Genomic DNA, 18,153 nt, shown 5'->3' with positions numbered 1-18,153 from the left:
CCTGCTCACCCCACTTATGAAGCCCTGATTTTATACAGAGTGGCAATGCATTCAGCTAAAAAAAAAAAAAAAAAAAAGACTTCCTAGCCTCTCTTGCAGCTAGAGGTAAGCATGCAACACAGTTCTGGCCACACAGCATAACATTCTACAAAAGGTGGCAGAATGAGCTGGCCTTTCTTTCTGCTTGTGATGCAGATGTAGGGCAGTTGTGCAGTGGCCACATCGTGACCATGAGGTCACAGCATGAGGATGAACACAACCCATGAAATCAAGGCTAAGAGAAAAAAAATCTCAGTCCTTGGGCTCTAACAGTCCTGAATCACATACTTCTTTTCACAAGAAAAATATGACCTGTTTAGTCAGATTTTTCTGGTACTTGCAGTCAAACACATTTTTAGCTGATATAGGAAATGGATTAGACCAGATTTTCAGAGCACTATTCTCACATTCTGTGGTTCTAGAGGAAGCTCAGTAAGTGCTTACTTGCTAAATATTTTCAACCTCTGCCTTGCAATGTGTAGTGTAGGCGCCTCCCCATTTCTAAATCTCTAAAGCACAGAGTTGCTTTACTTAGTAGAAAGCATTAAATGAAATGAAATGCTTAAATTAAGTATCATTCATTATCTTGTTTTTTAAAATAGCAAAGATTTTAGGCAGACACCTATGTTTCAAGAAGATGAACTTTCCAGACACTCTAAAATATCACCGATTGCTCCAAATAATTTCAATAAAAGGAGCTAGATCCTTTAAATCATCAAACTTATAACTCCTAAAAAAGCAAAAGGAAGAACAAAGATTTTTTCAATTATCATGAATAAAACAAACAGTTGTGATTAAATACTATTATGGTTGAAATTTTAAGTGCTGATAAAAGAAAGCCTTTGAAAGCCCAATCTTTCAGCTGAAAAGTGCATAGTAATTACAATAATGTATAATGACATACAAATGCTTTTATGGAAACTTAATGTCTTCTCCGCTCCTTAAGCTATTCCAAAATGCTTCAACTCCTTTACCTAATTTTACCTACATAGGTGGCCAAGGATTGTCCCCATGATACAGATGACTAAACTGAGACCACAGGGTTAAGTGATTTATCAAAGCCACAAAGAAAACCAGTACCAGAGAGGGGACTTATTTTAAGAAACCATGTATCTACCTTCATGATGTACATAGAGAAGTGTAGCAGAATAGCAGAAACTAAGAAAAACCATGACTTTTATATCAAAGTTTTACTCATATAATCTTACAAAAATTTTCTTTGGATGGAAGGCTGTCATTCTTCCCCATCTGGATGTTTCTTAAAAAGAGGTCCTGCATAAACTATTATACATTTATCACTCTTAAGTTCTTCTGAAGCAATATGATCTTGTCAATGTCAGGGAGGGGATGAATGCTCCTTGTGCACATTTATGTGCAATTTGAGTAGTTTTTATTTATCCATCAATATTTGGGCAGAAAATCCATTGCATGAGATACAATAAAGGTAACAAAAAGTGTAAGTTATAGATCTCCCTTCCAAAGGTTTCATTCTAGGAGAGCGACAAAACCTGTACATTAACTAGCAAAGCACACTCCTTTAAGGAGTGTGAGGTGATGGCAGCCTGTGTGGAGCTACGGAGTCTTCATGTAGGAAATCATTCTTGAGCTGGTCTTGGGATGGACAAAATGTTGATAGGTGAAAGTAGTAGGGACAGCATGAAATTTTCAAAGCCTGGGTGAAAATGGGTGATTTACTTGTTTGCATGATTTGAGTACGTACTCTATTTTCATGCACTGTGCAAACAACTGCAAATACAGGATTTCATTTGCTCCTCAGATGATAAGATTCTCTTGAGGTAGAGATTATGATCTTCAATTTATAGACAAGGACCTATGACTCAGAGAAGTAAAGCAATGTACCAGGTTCACACAGCTGATAAAAGTGGTGGAGACAGGATTCATATGCTGGTTCATTTGACCCCTAAGCATCCATGCTCACCCACTATGCAATGCTACCTCCCTTTAAGACCCTATTTTTTTTTTGCATTTGCTCTGCAATTTCAAAGAGAGGTTTCCTTTGTAACAAGTGTCCACCAAATTTCCAAATTTGGGAAATAAATTAAAATAATAGGGCCATTGTTTTTTTTTTAGCCAGCTGACCTTGTTTTGGTTGTAGCTCTGTTAAAATATCACCCCTGGCCTGGGCATTGAGCTATATTACACAGTTATTGCTTACAAACTGGTGTTTGTCTAATCAAGATATTCCAATGGGAAATTTTAAGAAATTTCTGAAGAAGGCAGCAGAAGCCTTGCAATCTGGGTACTATGCAGGAGTGGATATGCCATGTGATTCTAAGCAAGGGTGTAGTAGACAGCTTCACCTGTCCCTGTGCCCCAGGACTCTGATAAAAGACACACCTGTCTCTTCTTCTTGGCCCTTTGAACTTCAACTGTCTGTCTGGATTCTCTCATGATTTGGGTTATGGCAACTCTTTACAATAAAAGGAATAGCAAGGCTGAAGTCTCCTTGATGTACACATCACATGTACTCCACACCGACTCATTCAGTCAGACTGTCTCTCCTTCCCTTTGGCCCCATCTTCCTAAAACATCGACTCCTAATCCTGTGATCTCATCCCAAACATTAGCTTATCATCTGGTTCAGAGAAGAATAAAGGGCATCATGGTGCCTACAGCAAATATTTTTTAGACAGAGAGAGGCTCAATTCTAACCTTCGTAAGTATCTTAGCCCTAAAATGTCTCAGGTTAGCCCATCTCTGCTCTGTGATTTTTTTTTTTATGATAGTCATAGAGAGAGAGAGAGAGAGAGAGAGAGAGAGAGAGAGGCAGAGACATAGGCAGAGGGAGAAGCAGGCTCCATGCACCAGGAGCCCAACGTGGGATTCGATCCCAGGTCTCCAAGATCGCGCCCTGGGCCAAAGGCAGGCGCTAAACCACTGCGCCACCCAGGGATCCCTGCTCTGTGATTCTTGCCACAAAGATGCCAATGAAGAGTTTCATCTAAATTAAATTCCCTTTACCAGACCACTAAGGGGGGGGGGGCAGGGTGCAATAAGAATGGGTACCTGAGTAGATTTTCCAGAAAGGAGAACCGAGGATGCTGGGAACCATCTTGAATTCTGGTGAAAACAAAGAATCTTTGGTATTCCATAATTCTTAAACTAGGCATCTTTCTCTTTTCCTCATAAACATTTTTTCATGGTATGAACAGGAGATCAAAGCTCATTGTTCTGAAGGTTAAGGAGGTCCACTTTGGTTCAACCCAGGGTGGGTCATTTTAGCAAATGTGTTTAAGTACCTAGCATGAAGAAGCTCCCAATCTTGGCACTCCATGAGTAAATTCTAGAATTGTTATAATAATTTGTAGAACTATGGCTTTAAGGCAAGACACATAGAAGGCACCTCATATTTATTGAATAAATGATAATATATGTACATTGCTTTATACTCCTCAAAGAGTCTTTACAAATACTGTTTTATTGTGTTTTTACATTAAGATCAGGAAGCTGGGAGGAAAAGTTCATTCAACAATAGTACTGTACCATTTTATTGGTGAGGACATTAAAAAATCCACAAGAGAAATGGAAAGGCAAAGAGGCAGCTTACCAGCTATCCTGATTGCCAGCCTACTGTTCTTCCCATTCCTTATTATCTGTTACACTAAATCTTTCTTCTGCTTGAAATGCCATCTATTCATGCAAGCAACTTCTTAAGATTTGACTTCAACGCTGTCTAAACTTTGAATTTTCTCTATTTGATAAAAAGTAGTAATAGCACATTTCACATCATCTTCTGAATGCTTATTTTCTTGTATCTCTTCTGCCCTAGACTATATGCTTTATGTGGCCAGAAACCACTGAATTCCCAGCGACAGGCACTCACTTAGTAACTTGTTTAATGAATGAACAAACCTCCATAGTCCCTGCCAAAATTTCTACTTTTAACATTCATTTAGCATTTAAAATGTTAACCTGACCATAAAAAGATGTGAAATGTCACATGCCTTATTTCTGAGACCAAAAAGTCTTCTAAAAGGACTTTGTATCTTTTATTTACCACCACAGTTTAGATGCTTAATGAATGCTGACTATGAGGATAATATCATAATAATATCATATAATATCATTATATAATATCATTATCTAATAATAATAATACCATAGCCCATTTACAGAGACTCATTCTGGGACTCTATAATCCAATTTGGATGCAAAGTTTTCAAGTTATAAAAAAAATCTATTTTGCCTTTCTTATTATAACACACACACACACACACACACACATGCATGCATGCATACCACACAAGTGAAATAATAAGGGATCTTGAGAAAATTCTGTCAATGATCACAAGATGTTTAAAGATGGAGCAAGTAGGTTTTCATAATTGTGGATATAGTAATCACTTCACAAAATACTCTGAATACTTACTTTCTTCAGAGTGATTTCTGCACGTGTGCATTGGACAGCCCTCTCAACTGCCCTATTTCCCTGAGATGCTCACAGAGTATTCATAAAGGGATTCAGATTTGTGGGTATAACATTGAGATTAATGCAAGAAATATCAGTTTCCCCAGGCATATGTCAAAGTAGACACGAGACCATAACTTTTTCTAGGATGTTTTATAATACCAGCTGGTAGATCACAGACCTACCTAAGCGACAATCTGATGGCAGAAAGTAAATGTGGTTACAATTATTCATACTCCTACTGTGGAGTTTCATAAACAAACTAATAAATATTTTCATCTTGCAATAAGATCAAGTTAAGTGATTTGCTGACATTCTCTTGAGGTTTAAAGCTTGTCTTTAATGTGAAATACAAATCATATTTCTTGTGGACACATTTTAATAATAAACTTAAAAGCACACGAGACAAAAATAATGAAAACACTGCAATGAAAACCAGACTAACTATCTACCACTTCAAAAGGAGTGAGTGAAGACTGCTCGTCAACACCGTGATACAAACAACCTCAATGCAAAATGCCACATATTGAAATCAGGTTTTAAGGAAGGGAATCAGCACGGATGAGAATGAAACACAGCTCTTACTTGAAAACAGGTAACTAACTACAGGAAAATATATTTACCTAACACACACACACACGCGCACGCATGCATGCACTCCTCTTGTACAATTTGTAGGACAGATTTGATTTTGGTTCAATTCGAATTACCTTGCACCTCTTTGCAGCATCCCCTGAGAATGAGAGGTGTGGTCTTTTTTTTGGCCTGAGATGAGGATCAAGGATTTGACACCAAAGCTGTCCCCAAGGATGAGAAACTGGCACACTGGGTGCCTTTAGGAGCACTCTGGGAGAGACCTCCCTGTCTCTCCTTTTGCTACGTTGTTTACAAGGACATAATCTAAGCACAAGCAAGGATGCCTGTGGAGCCGCTCACCTCTGGGTCCTGTGATGACAGGTCGGTGGTGCTGTGTGAATGCAGTTCCCAGGGAGGAGGTCTGCGAAGGGGAGGGGCTGCTGAAACCAGACTTCTCCGACTTCTTCAGTGTGGTTGGAGATGGCATTCCTGGCAAGAAGGATGGAGTGATAAGCACACTTTAATTCATGGCACGACAGCTTGTACAACCTAAAAGATAAAACTGAAAGAATTAAAAAAAGAAATCCACCTGTGAGTGCAAAATTTGCTTTGAGTTTCTTTGAATTCGTCACAGGAACAAACAGGGACAACATGGTCCCCTGGTAAGTCCAACTATAATTGATTTCAACTTATTCTACTAATCACAGTCGACTTTGGCATTATTGATCTTGTCTAATTACAGAGGGCCACTTCCCAGTGTTTCCTACAGGTAGTATATGCCTGTGGCTCCCGGGGCCCTTCAGAAAGGAGGCTCTCAAAGGCACGTAAAGACCTCAGCTGCAATCAGTTCAGCTTGCCAGGTACTTTACTGAAGAGCCAAGGCACTCAGTCCACATTTTAAATAATTTAGCTACCTTAACATTAAAAAAAAAAAAAAAACTTTAACAATGACAACTCAATCTTGCTTATCCTGTGAATTATTTATAATAGAAAAAAGAAAGAAAAGAGTAAAAAAAAAATCCTTAAATGCCCAACAATTGAAACTGGTTAAATAATAATATGCAAATAACACTGTTAGAGAATAATGACATGGAAAGATAATAATTTACTGACCTGACAAGGAGGAAAGACATGGAGAGCAATTATGAAATAAGATGTTGTGCTATGATGCCACTTAAAAATATATTCCTATGTACAGAGAAAGAACTGGAATGAAATACACATAAACTGTAACGGCAGTTCTCTGTGTGTTAGATTTGGGTGGTATTCATTGCCTCTTTTTGCTTACTTGTTTTTTCTATGATGAACATATATTACATTTATGTTAAGAAAATACAATAAAAGTTTGTTTTTAAAAATAGTATTTTTAACATAGTTTTTGAGGTTGCATAACATTTCTAGCATAGAGAGAATGCTTTGGGAAGAAAATAATGGGAAAATAGTCTCTTGTAATTACTGAGTTTGTAATGTTCTCAGCAACCACACTGACATACACAACTGGAAGCATCTATCAGTTTGGTAGGGTGCCAATTAAAACAATGAAAACTTGGATATAAAAATAAAGGAAATGACTCCTTGTCTCCACATTACAGGACAAATTTGGGCTCTCTTACATTTGTAGCACAAAACTGGTCTGTATTCATGTGAAAAGAACCAAATCTCCTTTACTTACATAATGTCTACATGTGTTTTATTCTGTCTATGATGAAAGAATTATTTGAGTGAGCTGGAAAGATATGTAGTGAAAATAATAATGATATTAGCGTGTACCTGTTATTGAGAGTTACTAACTCCTATGCACTGTGCCAAGCACTTTATAGGTATAGAAGTGTCCCAAAACTTAGCTTGGACTGTATCTAAAAATGTCCTTGTTATTTATGTTCACAGATTTCCTTAATGAGGTTCTACAACACAAGCTTTGAGCGTGACTACAGATTCTATAAGGATAGAGTCTGTTTTGTCCCTTCTGTTTTCAGGGTATCCAGCAGAGTCTAGAACACAGCAAGTGGCCTGAAAAGATATTTAAACTACATGTAACAGTCTCAGCTTTATCTGTGGCTTTACTAACTGATACATGGACATAGTAAAACTTCAGAGTCTGACCTCAAAAAAGAAAAACAAATTGCAAATTGGTAAGCACATTTGCATGGTACCATGTAAGGACATTGAGAAGTGGTTTGTGATTTCACACCAGCTTGACAAATCTAGATCCCATCCATTCCAGATCAATGTCTATGTGATTTGAATTAAAAAGCAGGTCATTAAGCGACCTTAACTATGTGTTTCCTTGCTCTCTGAATCAGTAACCAAAGTCACACCATACCAAAATTCTAACATCATTAGGATAGATTGGGGTTTTGGATCAACATTCATTTGCAAGTAACCTAGCCTAAGGTATAATCACAGAATTACATTAGAGAGGGGATTTCAAATTAAAAAATTAAAGGGAAGAAATAGTTACCAAAATATAAACAAATCCCTCAATTCATTCAAACGTCTCCTGTGCAAAACACATTTTGAGGCTGCCAACCAGTCCACTGATTTAAACTCCATCAAATGCCTGAATTATGTGTCATGAAACAGAAATAGAGCAGAAAGTGAAAATGTCAAAACTTTTAAGATGGCAGAATTTTTTCAGACAATGGAATCACTGATGAAATGCAGTATCTAAACTAGCCTTATTACAGAAAGCAAATGGTTGGACTCACAGAAAAGGGAGCATTTCTTTGAAAAGTTCATGAGTTCCATCCCATGCCATTCTAAACACTGCAGGAATATTGACATGACTTAAATCCACCATTTACATTTACCCTTTTAAAAGGGGGAATACAGGTAAAAGTCAGGCAGTAACGAGCATGAAGAATGAAGTTGGTAAACAGATTCAAAAACAGCAAAATTCAAACCCTCCTTGAAAGGGTTAATGTGAAAAGAAATACTGTCTGCACACAAGAAGAACAAGCCAAACTATGTATAATCTTCTAAATTTATCACAGTCAAGTAAGATGAACCCTAAGGCTATCATGAATCTCAAAATTACTTTGGTGTTTTCAATTTTTAAAGACTTGTATTGAGCACATTTCCTTATTATATACTTTAATATTTTCTCCATATGCATAATGTATGTTTTGGTTAATTTGCTTTGTATTCTTAATTTTGACAGGATAAAATTTCAAAATGGTAGTAAACTACTTTATGTTAAAAGTGACAGAACATTAATCTTGACTTTTATTTTTGAAATCAAATTTGATTTCTGCCGTTAGATTAAGTATAAGCTTCTTGTTAGAATTTCTTTTACCAATTAGCTACGCACAACTGTTATGCGATGGTTGTCCAGATTAATGACTGATTGGCTTTTTCTTAATACATCAAAACTTTTATTTCAATGTATTTTTCAGAAGTATCATATTTCTTTAAAAAGATTTGCCCTTTTCTAGAACAAAATATTACTTCAAAGTTCTTTTCACTATGTAAAAATAAAGAATTTTATAAAACAAGAAGTTTAGCAGAATGCTGTGTTTCAATGGGACATTTTCTCCTATTGATTGCTATTTAAAAAAACCCCAATGATGGTAAAGAAAATAGATTTTTTTTTGAAAGAGAGAGAGCATGTGTGTGTGGGGAGGGTGGGGGGCACAGAAAGGGATGGGGAGAGAGATAATATTAGCAAGCTTCATTCTGGGGCTGGATCTTACAACCCTAGACCATGACCTGAATTGAAATCAAGAGTCTGACGTCTAATCCACTGAGCCACCCAGGTGCCCCTAGAAGATGGCTTTCAAGAAGCATTTTGGTTTGTCACTGGTTTTCTATCAGACTTTCTGAATTTCTCTCCACTTCACCATTTTCCTAAGCTACCTGAGTCGTTTTAAATAGTATCCAGAGGACAAGGGCAAACAATTCTAGTCATTCAGTGACTGTGATCCCTAAAGGCAGTGGTAAGCGAGAAGCCCAATAGGAAAACTTTGAAAGCAGAGGCCAAAGACAGTAGTCACAAAGATTCCATTACACTCATCATTAATATCTATGGTAGTCAGAATTGTAAGATGGCCCTAAGTCTCCTGGACCCTGAGATATATACTTTATATAATCTCCTTCAGCTGAATGTGGGTAGTACATCTGGGAATATGATGAATGTTCCTCTTGTGATTAGGTTATTGTATTGCAAAGGTGAAGAGACTTTTGCAGATGTAATTAAGGTCCCTAATCAGGTGACTCTGAATTAAATGAAAGGTTATGATCCTGGGTGGGCCTGGCCTAATCAGGCAACCCTTTAAAAGAGGGACTAGAAGTCAGAGAGCTTGTCCTGCTGTCTTTGAACCAGTAAGCTGCCATGATGTGAAGGCACCTGTGACAGGGCCAAATGGCAAGGAAATGTGGGGACCTCTAGATGCTAAGTAAGGCCCCTGGGTGACAGCCAGCTTTAAGAAAGCTGGACCTTCATCTTAAAGCTATAAAGAATTCAATTCTGTCAATAATCATGAGAGTGTGCAAGAGAACTCAGAGCTCCAGAAAGGAATGCAGCCTGGATGAAATGCTGATTGCAGCCTTGTGAGACTCCGAGATGAGGGACCACCTAAGCTGTGCCCAGACTCTTGACCATGGAAACTAGTGATAATGTAATAAGATAATGGGGTAATAAATGTGTTTTGTTTTAAACTATGTTTGTGGTAATTTGTTATACAGCAATAACAAACTAAGATGTTACTCAACATCTTACTTACATGTTACTAAAATATGAGACTTTCAATCATACTGTCCATGCTAGAAATGTGTGCATTAAAGATGCTTACTGGACACTAATAACTCTCTAGAATTCCAGAGGTTTCCATCATTTTTAGCAAATTCATGTTCGGTAGTGAGGTTTTCCACTAGCTAAACTCACCCAGAGAAAACAGTATTACTTTGTGCAAAAGAGGCGAGTAAGTGGTTATTTCAATGGCATAAATTTTATTTCCAAATAAATTCAGAAAATTTTTATTTCACTCTGATTCTTTTAAGAAATATGATAACAAAGTCAGATCAAATGATATGAGAAAACTCAAAAGTAATTATTGGACTCTCCTATAACAAATCAAGGTTTGTTTCTGGTAAGTTTTTCTACAACCTGATATTGCAGAAAGTAAAAAGAAGAAAGGGGGGAAAAACATTTAATTTCAACTCTGTCTGTCTCCTCAACTGTGAGATTTACCAAACACTTTGACCAAGAACTTTACAGGGATAGTTACGAAACAAGTCCTACAGGAATGAGAAGAAAGTACAACGCTGTTCTTTGCTTAAGGAAGCTACTTAAAATGGATTTTTAGGAGTCAAAGGAGGTACAGTATTAATGGGAAGGGGGTTGGAGGGAGAGATCACAATAAACTGTAACTATTCCAGAAACAATGGAACACCATGCTAGACTATTACAAAGGAAAACCATGACAAGCCAGTGTGAGTGCTAACTTAGTCCAAGGAGTTATTAAAAAATTCATTATCCTGTGAAAATTATCAATGATAAATGCTGTTCAGGACAGCAGGATCTTATTTTGTCTATTGAAGGAGTTTGGGTTGTTGAAATTCAAGTTGTCAGAGTTAACTAGTATATACTTCTTTCTTCAAAGTATCAAAGTCAAGAACAGAAAGTATTCAGTAATGTGCATTTATAGTCACAATCTGTTTGGGAAAAAAATCTGGAAACAAGCAAACTCTGCACTTTTGTTCTAAAATCCAATATATAAGCAGGTTAGAGAGGACTACAAAATGCTGCAAGTTTGACTTTATATATTCTCCAGATCATTGCCCTCATCTAATTCCCAATGACCTATCGGTACTACTGCTTTAAGCAGAACTATTATACCAAAACTAAAGGCTGCTGGAAGCCTTCATCCATCCAGTGGCCTCAAGAGAGTTAGGAGGCAGCTAAAGAGATGGTCATCAAATCTCTGCATATTGATCATTTCTAAAACACAGACTGAAAAGAATAAAATCTACCAATTATGGAGTACCTACTATGTGCCAAGTACTTACAAATATCTCAAAAGCTTACATTTTCATTTCCCAATAGGTAGTTATTAAAATTCTGCCTATTTATAACTTAATATTGCAGAAACTTGACACCAAGAGATGTCAAGCAACTTGCTGATGATCATAGCAAGCTATTAAATGGTATTTTAGACCCAGATCTCTGGTTCTAAAGCTTGTATGTTTTGTAATACACCACACTGCCTCATATAGTTTCCCTTGTATATTATAAAAATTGTGTCCTATTTAAGTCAATAAAGTATATTTATAGTTGAAGTTTCTAATTTGGTTATCCAAAAAAAATAAAAAAATGCAAAAAATAAAAACAACTCCCAAGTATACTAAGAATTATCTTGTCTTATATACAAAAGGTTTTTCTTGGCATTAATTAGTAGGGATTAGTTAGGATTTTTATTAACTATATTGCATTTATTAACAGTCATTCTAAGATGGAACCTCCAAGACATAAATATTGCATAGACTTAGAAGAACATAATGACCCAAAAATGTTAAATTGTAAAATAGTAAATACATACATTTAATATATACAAGAGGCTTCTTGCCTGTTCAACAAGTTAGCTCCTCTATAAAGCCTCCTGCAAACATGAGGATAAAAAGTCTTCTTTTTAGGACCCACTGGTATTTTGTAAGCCTTGTGTATGTTATAGTGCAGGAATACCTCAACCAGAGGTAAAGTCTAACACACACAGTTATCTAGGATTCAGTAAGTCTGGCCATCAAGAGAGGCCCCTGAGCTACTAAAGTCAGTGTCAAAATAGGCAACTTAGCTGAGTCACTGAACTCATAGGAAATCACAGTGTTACAAACTCTAAGTATTTCAAGGAGAAGGCTGTGATGGAGTGAGTCGAACGCTATTGAGAGGTCATGTATAATGAGAAAAAATGACCTCCAGGAGAGGAAGGTACATGGAAGATAGGTCAGAGTGGTTTACAAAATCAGGAATGAAGAAGGGAAAATGGGCAGAGTCAACTCTTCCTAGAATGAGTCTGTAGAGGGAAACAGATAATAGGGTAGTAAGTTATATGGAGTTGGGGGGTCAGCGGGCAGAGCTTCCCGAAGATGGGAGGCAGTAAAGCACACTTGCCTGACAGATGGGCAGAAAGCAAAGACTCAGAGGATAACGGAGGAAGGGAAGTCCTGAGGAAGGTGAAGGGCTACACAATCAACTACTTGGAGGAGCTGGTCTTGAACCAGAGCTCTTCCCACTTCCAGGGTGCTGCTCTGCCAAGATACCTCTTCCTGAAAAAAGTTCCGATTATTTATCTATCTTACTCACACAGACTAATCACAAGCTGGTTTAAAACTGAGCACATTAATGATACTCAAAGATGTGTCTATAGCCTAAATGGTGTGCTAACCACTACTATAGCTGTTCTTCAGATTCCCTTACATCTCCAAGTCTAAGTGTAGGCAATGGGCGCCCCAGTCATATCTGTCACACTAACAGTATCAACATACATTTCAGCCCCATTTCTCAAGCTCAGAATGAAAGTTGATTGACGTACCCATACCATATTTTGCAAGTCATCTACCACCAGCAAATTTATGCTTGGACTCATCTCCTCCCAATAGAGAGAATGCAGCACTCTCTGGCAGCTGGCACATAGGCAAGAAGGGGACCTTCCCAGGACCGTCTCCTCTGCACCTTGTGATGAAAGAATCACCAACCATGATGCTAAATAAAGGATCTGATTGCACAGATTAATCCCACACTTAAAGGGCCATTCCATTCCTCTGGGTAGAAACACATGCTGTGTGTGTGATATGAGGAGGTAGTTCAAGATCCTGCACTCATCTTAGATTTGTGTCCTAATGATAAAATCCATTATGGTTCATTCCAACGTAATTTATTATGGTTAACACGCTCAACAATAAAAAAAAAAGTAAAACATTCAGACTATTTTGACTTTTAACCTTTTTCAGTGAATAGAAATGTCTTAAAATCATTTTTATGATAGGGAGAATAAAATGGAAGTTAATATAGCTTCTGAGGTTTATCCTTCTTATTCTATATGCACCCATTTAAGATGAGCTGAAAGGGCCCCCAAAAGAATTAGCACGTCATAAAGAAGTTCAGGTAATTTAAGAGGCTTGCATACAAGTGATTTCTTTAATTTTTAAAAATGGGAGAATGGAGCAAAAATTATATGGATTATTCAGGAGAAAAGAAATGATGAGTCCTCTAATGTATTCCAAATGTTCATTTGTGAGTGAAAATTTATAACCCAAGAGAATAAAGAATAGACACGAGGAAAATGTCATACAAAGATCTGGTTCTTGGACCAATGTTAAAGTTTCCTGATTTTTTAGGGGATTTTCTCTCCTTTGAGGGTACATACAGACACCTCAGTGTCAGGACCAAAGTTTAAAACATTATAATTCATGCTCCTACCACTTAACAAGTTCGAGATTCCCTACCCATCCCATCCTCTTTCTAACTATCCCATCTTCCCATGTGTTCAGGGGAGGGTTGATTTTGGCTCAACATAGCACTCACACACATTCACAGAGGACTAAGAATAAACAAGAAATTACTGAGAAAACCAAATAATTTCCTTTGCATAAAAAATACAGTATAGCATAATGTTTTATTCATCCTGCCTAGATACCCAGCTGAAAAGTAAAAAACTCAATCATACATATGTTTGGTTCATATCTGCTCTATCCAATATGGTAGCTACTAGCCACATGTGGCTACTTAAATTTAAATTAATTAAAATTAAATGAATTTAAAAATTCAGTTGCTCAGCATAGCCACATTTCAAGTGCTCAAAAGCCATATTTGGCTAGTTGTTAAAATGCTGGACAGGAAAGAGAACATTTGCACCATTGCAGGAAGTTCTATGATCTATATGCCACCAAATAATTTTTTCCTTTTGGTCCTACTGTTATACAGCAGGCAAACCTTACTTTTATATGTGTAGCTCTTTTGCAAGACACAGAGTAAAACATATACACTATACAAATACAAAATTATATATAGGTGGGGGGAACCAATAGCCCTCTCCTCCCAACTTCCCAACAGGCTGGGGATAATCGGGGCTCAAGCCTAGTGAACACCTTTATAGATACTTTTCTCTACCTAGAATACTAGTTTCAATGATGTGAAGTTAAGTGTTTATCAAAATATGCTCATTTCTGTCAGAACATGATTGAAAGCTTGGTGTTTAAGGATCTTACTGATAAAATTTAATTTTAAAAATGTTGTCTGTGATCTTCCATGTTTGAGCTATGCCTGCACTGGGGATCTATTAATCCCAGTACTCCTTGGACACAAGCACAATGCCCATCACTTTACTTAAGGTAAAATTTGAAACTGATTGGAACATTTCATAGGGGAAAAGAGAAATAGAATTTTAGGCCTCTTCAAATTGCCTGAACTGTGAAATCAAGTAATGAACACTAGAAAAGGTTCTGTCAGCTAGAATCTGAGCTTAGTGTAGTCAGCATTTTCTTGCTAAACCTTATTATGGCAAGCATTTGATTTTTCATCTCTGTACTGTGTTCATCCTCACAAATAAACTACTTTGACCTCCACCTGTTACTTAGTGAAATCTGCCCACCATCCTTCGATAACCCTATTCTTTGCCATCAAAGGCCTTTGAGAGTCACCAAGAAAGTTGGAAGATAGAGCTGTGCAAGGAGCAGAAATGATACAACTTTATAACTATGCAGTGGTTCATAGTACAAGCTGAACGCTACACAGCAAAAGGAAATGGGTTTTGGTGTGTGTGTGTGTGTGTGTGTGTGTGTGTGTGTGTGTGTTTAAAGGCAGCGCCTATGGATGCTGCAAGGGGGCAACACATTCCATCATCTTAACATGAAATTTTTCACAAAAAGAGGTTCTCTCTTGAGTTATTATTTAATGCAGAAAACTCCGAGTCCTTTCTTTATAAAAGGAAAACCTCTCTCTTCAAGAGTTCTGCCTTGGGGCACCTGGGTGGCTCAGTGGTTGAGCGTCTGCCTTGGCTCAGGTCGTGATCCCAGGGTCCTAGGATCGAGTCCCGCATCAGGCTCTCCATAGGGAGCCTGCTTCTCCCTCTGCCTGTGTCTCTGCCTCTCTCTGTGTCTCTCATGAATAAATAAATAAAATACTTAAAAAAATAAAGAGTTCAGCCTTCACTTTCAATAGATGAGCCAACAGGTCATTTGAAAGCTTCAGAACACTTTATGTTATGTTCATTATGCAAGAAAAAAGGAACCACTAACCTCAAAGGCAGCTCTGTGGATGCAAAAGGACCACACTGTTACTAAACACCATTAAAACACAAAATAAAGATTACAAAGGGAAATAACTGTGCACAGCCGCATAAATCATTTTCTGAAGCAATATCTGACAAAGTCGTTTCTTTTTTTAACAATGACATATCAGAAAAAAAAAAAACTCTGTGTAAAGTTGCACTTCTCCTGATTAATGCTACACTCAACCCAAGAGACGTTGTCTGTCTAATTACATTGAATACTTATCTGAGAGGGATTAGCAGCATGTTTCTGCTCACTGTCATTCTTTGTGACAACGTAATGATAGATCCATTTACTTATGAGTGCAATGATTAAAAACCGTGCTGTTTTCTTAACTGTCTTCGTATCTTGGAAATATTTTATTAAAAATTACTTATATGACACTAAGGGTAAATACTTGGCAAAGTTTTTCATATCAATTAAGTCAACAAGTTAGTTCCATTCACTCAGTCTTCACTGAGTCTCTTACTTAGGGTTGGTGGAAACTTGATCACTGTCATGCTTTTTTATGTTGGGAGTTAATGATTCACGCTTTTTTCTCCTTGTCTTATTTGTCCAAATCCTAAAGTTTGGTTTTCACTTAAACTAAAAACTGCTCGTGGCCGACATTTTCTCTGGAGTCATGATTTAGCACTTCTCCTTCATATTCACACCTTTTTTTTTGGAACCCAACACAAGGATCCAATTTTATACAGACAACTCCCCACAGGCCAATCAGAATGGGTTGCTAGCAATATACCATCTTTTGCAGCTTCTTCTACTCATATAATTAACTTCATCCAGCATCTATTAGGAAAAGGTCCTTACACAAGATAAAATCTGAAAAGCAAACCACATTGGGTTCTACAAGTGGGCTGGCTACCCTCAAACCAAAGGATTATTTTCATATGTGTCTAAATAGACAAAACTCGGGTCCTCTCTTTTTTTTCCTTCCACTCACCAATCTCAAATGACAGTTGTCATCAATCGTGTCCCTGGTTGTAAAAAAACAACCAAATACACATACTGAATGTAAGTTGCTGAACTGCTCCCACAAGGCAGAGTTTATTCCTATGGCTTTAGTCAAATTCAGACAACTATCATGTAGTCCAAGTGGCAAATAATGACATTTATAACAAATTATATCTCTGGAAAAGTCTCCAAATGTGTGGCTAGGACATAAATTGAGGTAACCTAATATAATGATGATGTGTCATAAGGATTTTTTTTTTTAAACTAAAGGCATGTTAAGGCTTCAATGCTGATGGACAAACTCATAAAAATATCAAGCACATCAAAAGGAGAAAAATCACCAGTTAAGTCTTTTGAGGATAAGATTTCTTTTCTGAAAAGAAAAAAAAAATCACCCACTGAAAAAGAGAACTCTTAAAATTAGAAGCAGGTGTCACCACTATGAAGTGATAAATATCAAAGAATAACTGGCCCTGAAAAGCACTCTTATGCAACCCATACTACTTTTAATCCTTACATATGTATTTTGACATAAGAACATGAAGAGCCGCTTAAATCAGTCCCTAAAGAGTGTTAAAACATAAGAGATGGTGCGGAGCCATTTTGGTAAACCCTCACTTCAGTTGGGTTCATGAAATGGCTGAAAGGCAGATGGCAAATTCGGACTGGCATGGAGTCGTTAAGTAATCGTGATATCTTAGAATTCAGTAATCTTGGAAGCGAATCACCGTGAAGCGATTTCTGGGTTGGGATTACCTAAAAAGGCAGAGTAATCTGGTATTACAGAGGACACTTCAGATTAGAAATGGATATTGGGCTGTCGTTCCTTGAATTTCTAATGACTTGAGTGCATTTCCAACAATGCCAATGAAAACTTCAACAACCTGTCATTACAGACAATCCCTAAAGATTGGCACGTTTCTTCAAAATGAAGGGCAATAAATGCGGTGTGGACCACATTAAAACCCCAGAATAGCTGGGGTAGCCTCTGGATGAGTACTGAACATTCACAGCTGTCTGGAAAGCCCATCCTCCACAGTGGGCTCACGGCACTGGATCACAACACAAAGCTCCTCACTCCAAACAGACCAGAGTACCAAGAGCTGGAGGAGGCCAGTGTTTTAAATCCAGCAGTTTCAGAGGGGTTTTCAATCGTGAGGTCAGTATTACTTTACCCTGGGGAGGCAAGCCAGTCAACTGTATTTCAACAGATCCAGTTTTTTTATTTTTTTTATTGGAGTTTAATTCTTTGTAAGGTTAAGTGATGCTATGACATAAAGTGGCTTTTTAATTCCTGACGTTTTCCCCTATTTGAGAGACACACTTTGTGACTCAGTGCTGGAGAGAACCCTCTCCGTGTTAGGACTTCTATTGTTCAGGAATCTATCAGGAAACAGCCCCTGATTTACTATGCCAATGTGAGCATTTCTCGTAATCCTGTAGGATGTAATTCACCCATCATCTCGAAATGGGTGCCACATCTTTGATTAATTGATGAGTTTATGATGTATTTGAAATCCTTGGATGGATAGAGTTGGATAAATAGGCATTATTGTAATCCTCTGCCAAGCAGGAAAGTGATTGGGATGTGTGCACAACCGCATCAGAAGCTGCCACACAGCACGGCAGCAAAGCTACTGACTCTTGAGGTCTGCATGGGCAGGAAGGCTTCTTTCTTCCTTTCTCTCATATTCCCCATATAAAAAGCCCCTATTCTGGAGCATTAAAAATCTACTTTATTGAAGACATTGATGGCCAAAAAAAAAAAAAGTAAACTTTATGCTTATATAGACCAATGGTGTTGTATTTGTTTAGCATTTAACTAGAATAACCAATATGTGGGAAAAATAGAAAAATGTAGGAGAGAGAGAAGGAAGTCAGACAACAGATTTATG

The 18,153-nt window shown here is 37.4% G+C and overlaps 1 protein-coding gene across 8 annotated transcripts in view; it reads right to left on the bottom strand.

Moving 5' to 3' along the window:
* NFIA (nuclear factor I A) overlaps positions 1–18,153 on the bottom strand; it is a 368,402-nt gene that overhangs the window by 75,198 nt on the left and 275,051 nt on the right. For 5 of the 8 annotated variants that reach the window (XM_055305118.1, XM_055305120.1, XM_055305119.1 and 2 more), the window contains 2 exons: positions 5,405–5,533; positions 3,067–3,120 (listed from right to left, as the gene is read on the bottom strand). In XM_055305118.1, coding sequence (XP_055161093.1) covers positions 3,067–3,120; positions 5,405–5,533 — 183 coding nt within the window. The remainder of the gene's footprint in view (positions 1–3,066; positions 3,121–5,404; positions 5,534–18,153) is intronic. The other 3 variants (XM_055305121.1, XM_055305123.1, XM_055305124.1) reach the window with 1 other exon arrangement.

The sequence above is a fragment of the Nyctereutes procyonoides genome, unplaced genomic scaffold, assembly GCF_905146905.1.
Source record: "Nyctereutes procyonoides isolate TBG_1078 unplaced genomic scaffold, NYPRO_anot_genome, whole genome shotgun sequence".
In the NCBI taxonomy this organism is placed as follows: domain Eukaryota; kingdom Metazoa; phylum Chordata; class Mammalia; order Carnivora; family Canidae; genus Nyctereutes; species Nyctereutes procyonoides.
Note: the sequence above shows the minus strand (reverse complement) of the source record. Positions and strands in the feature narration are given on the sequence as shown.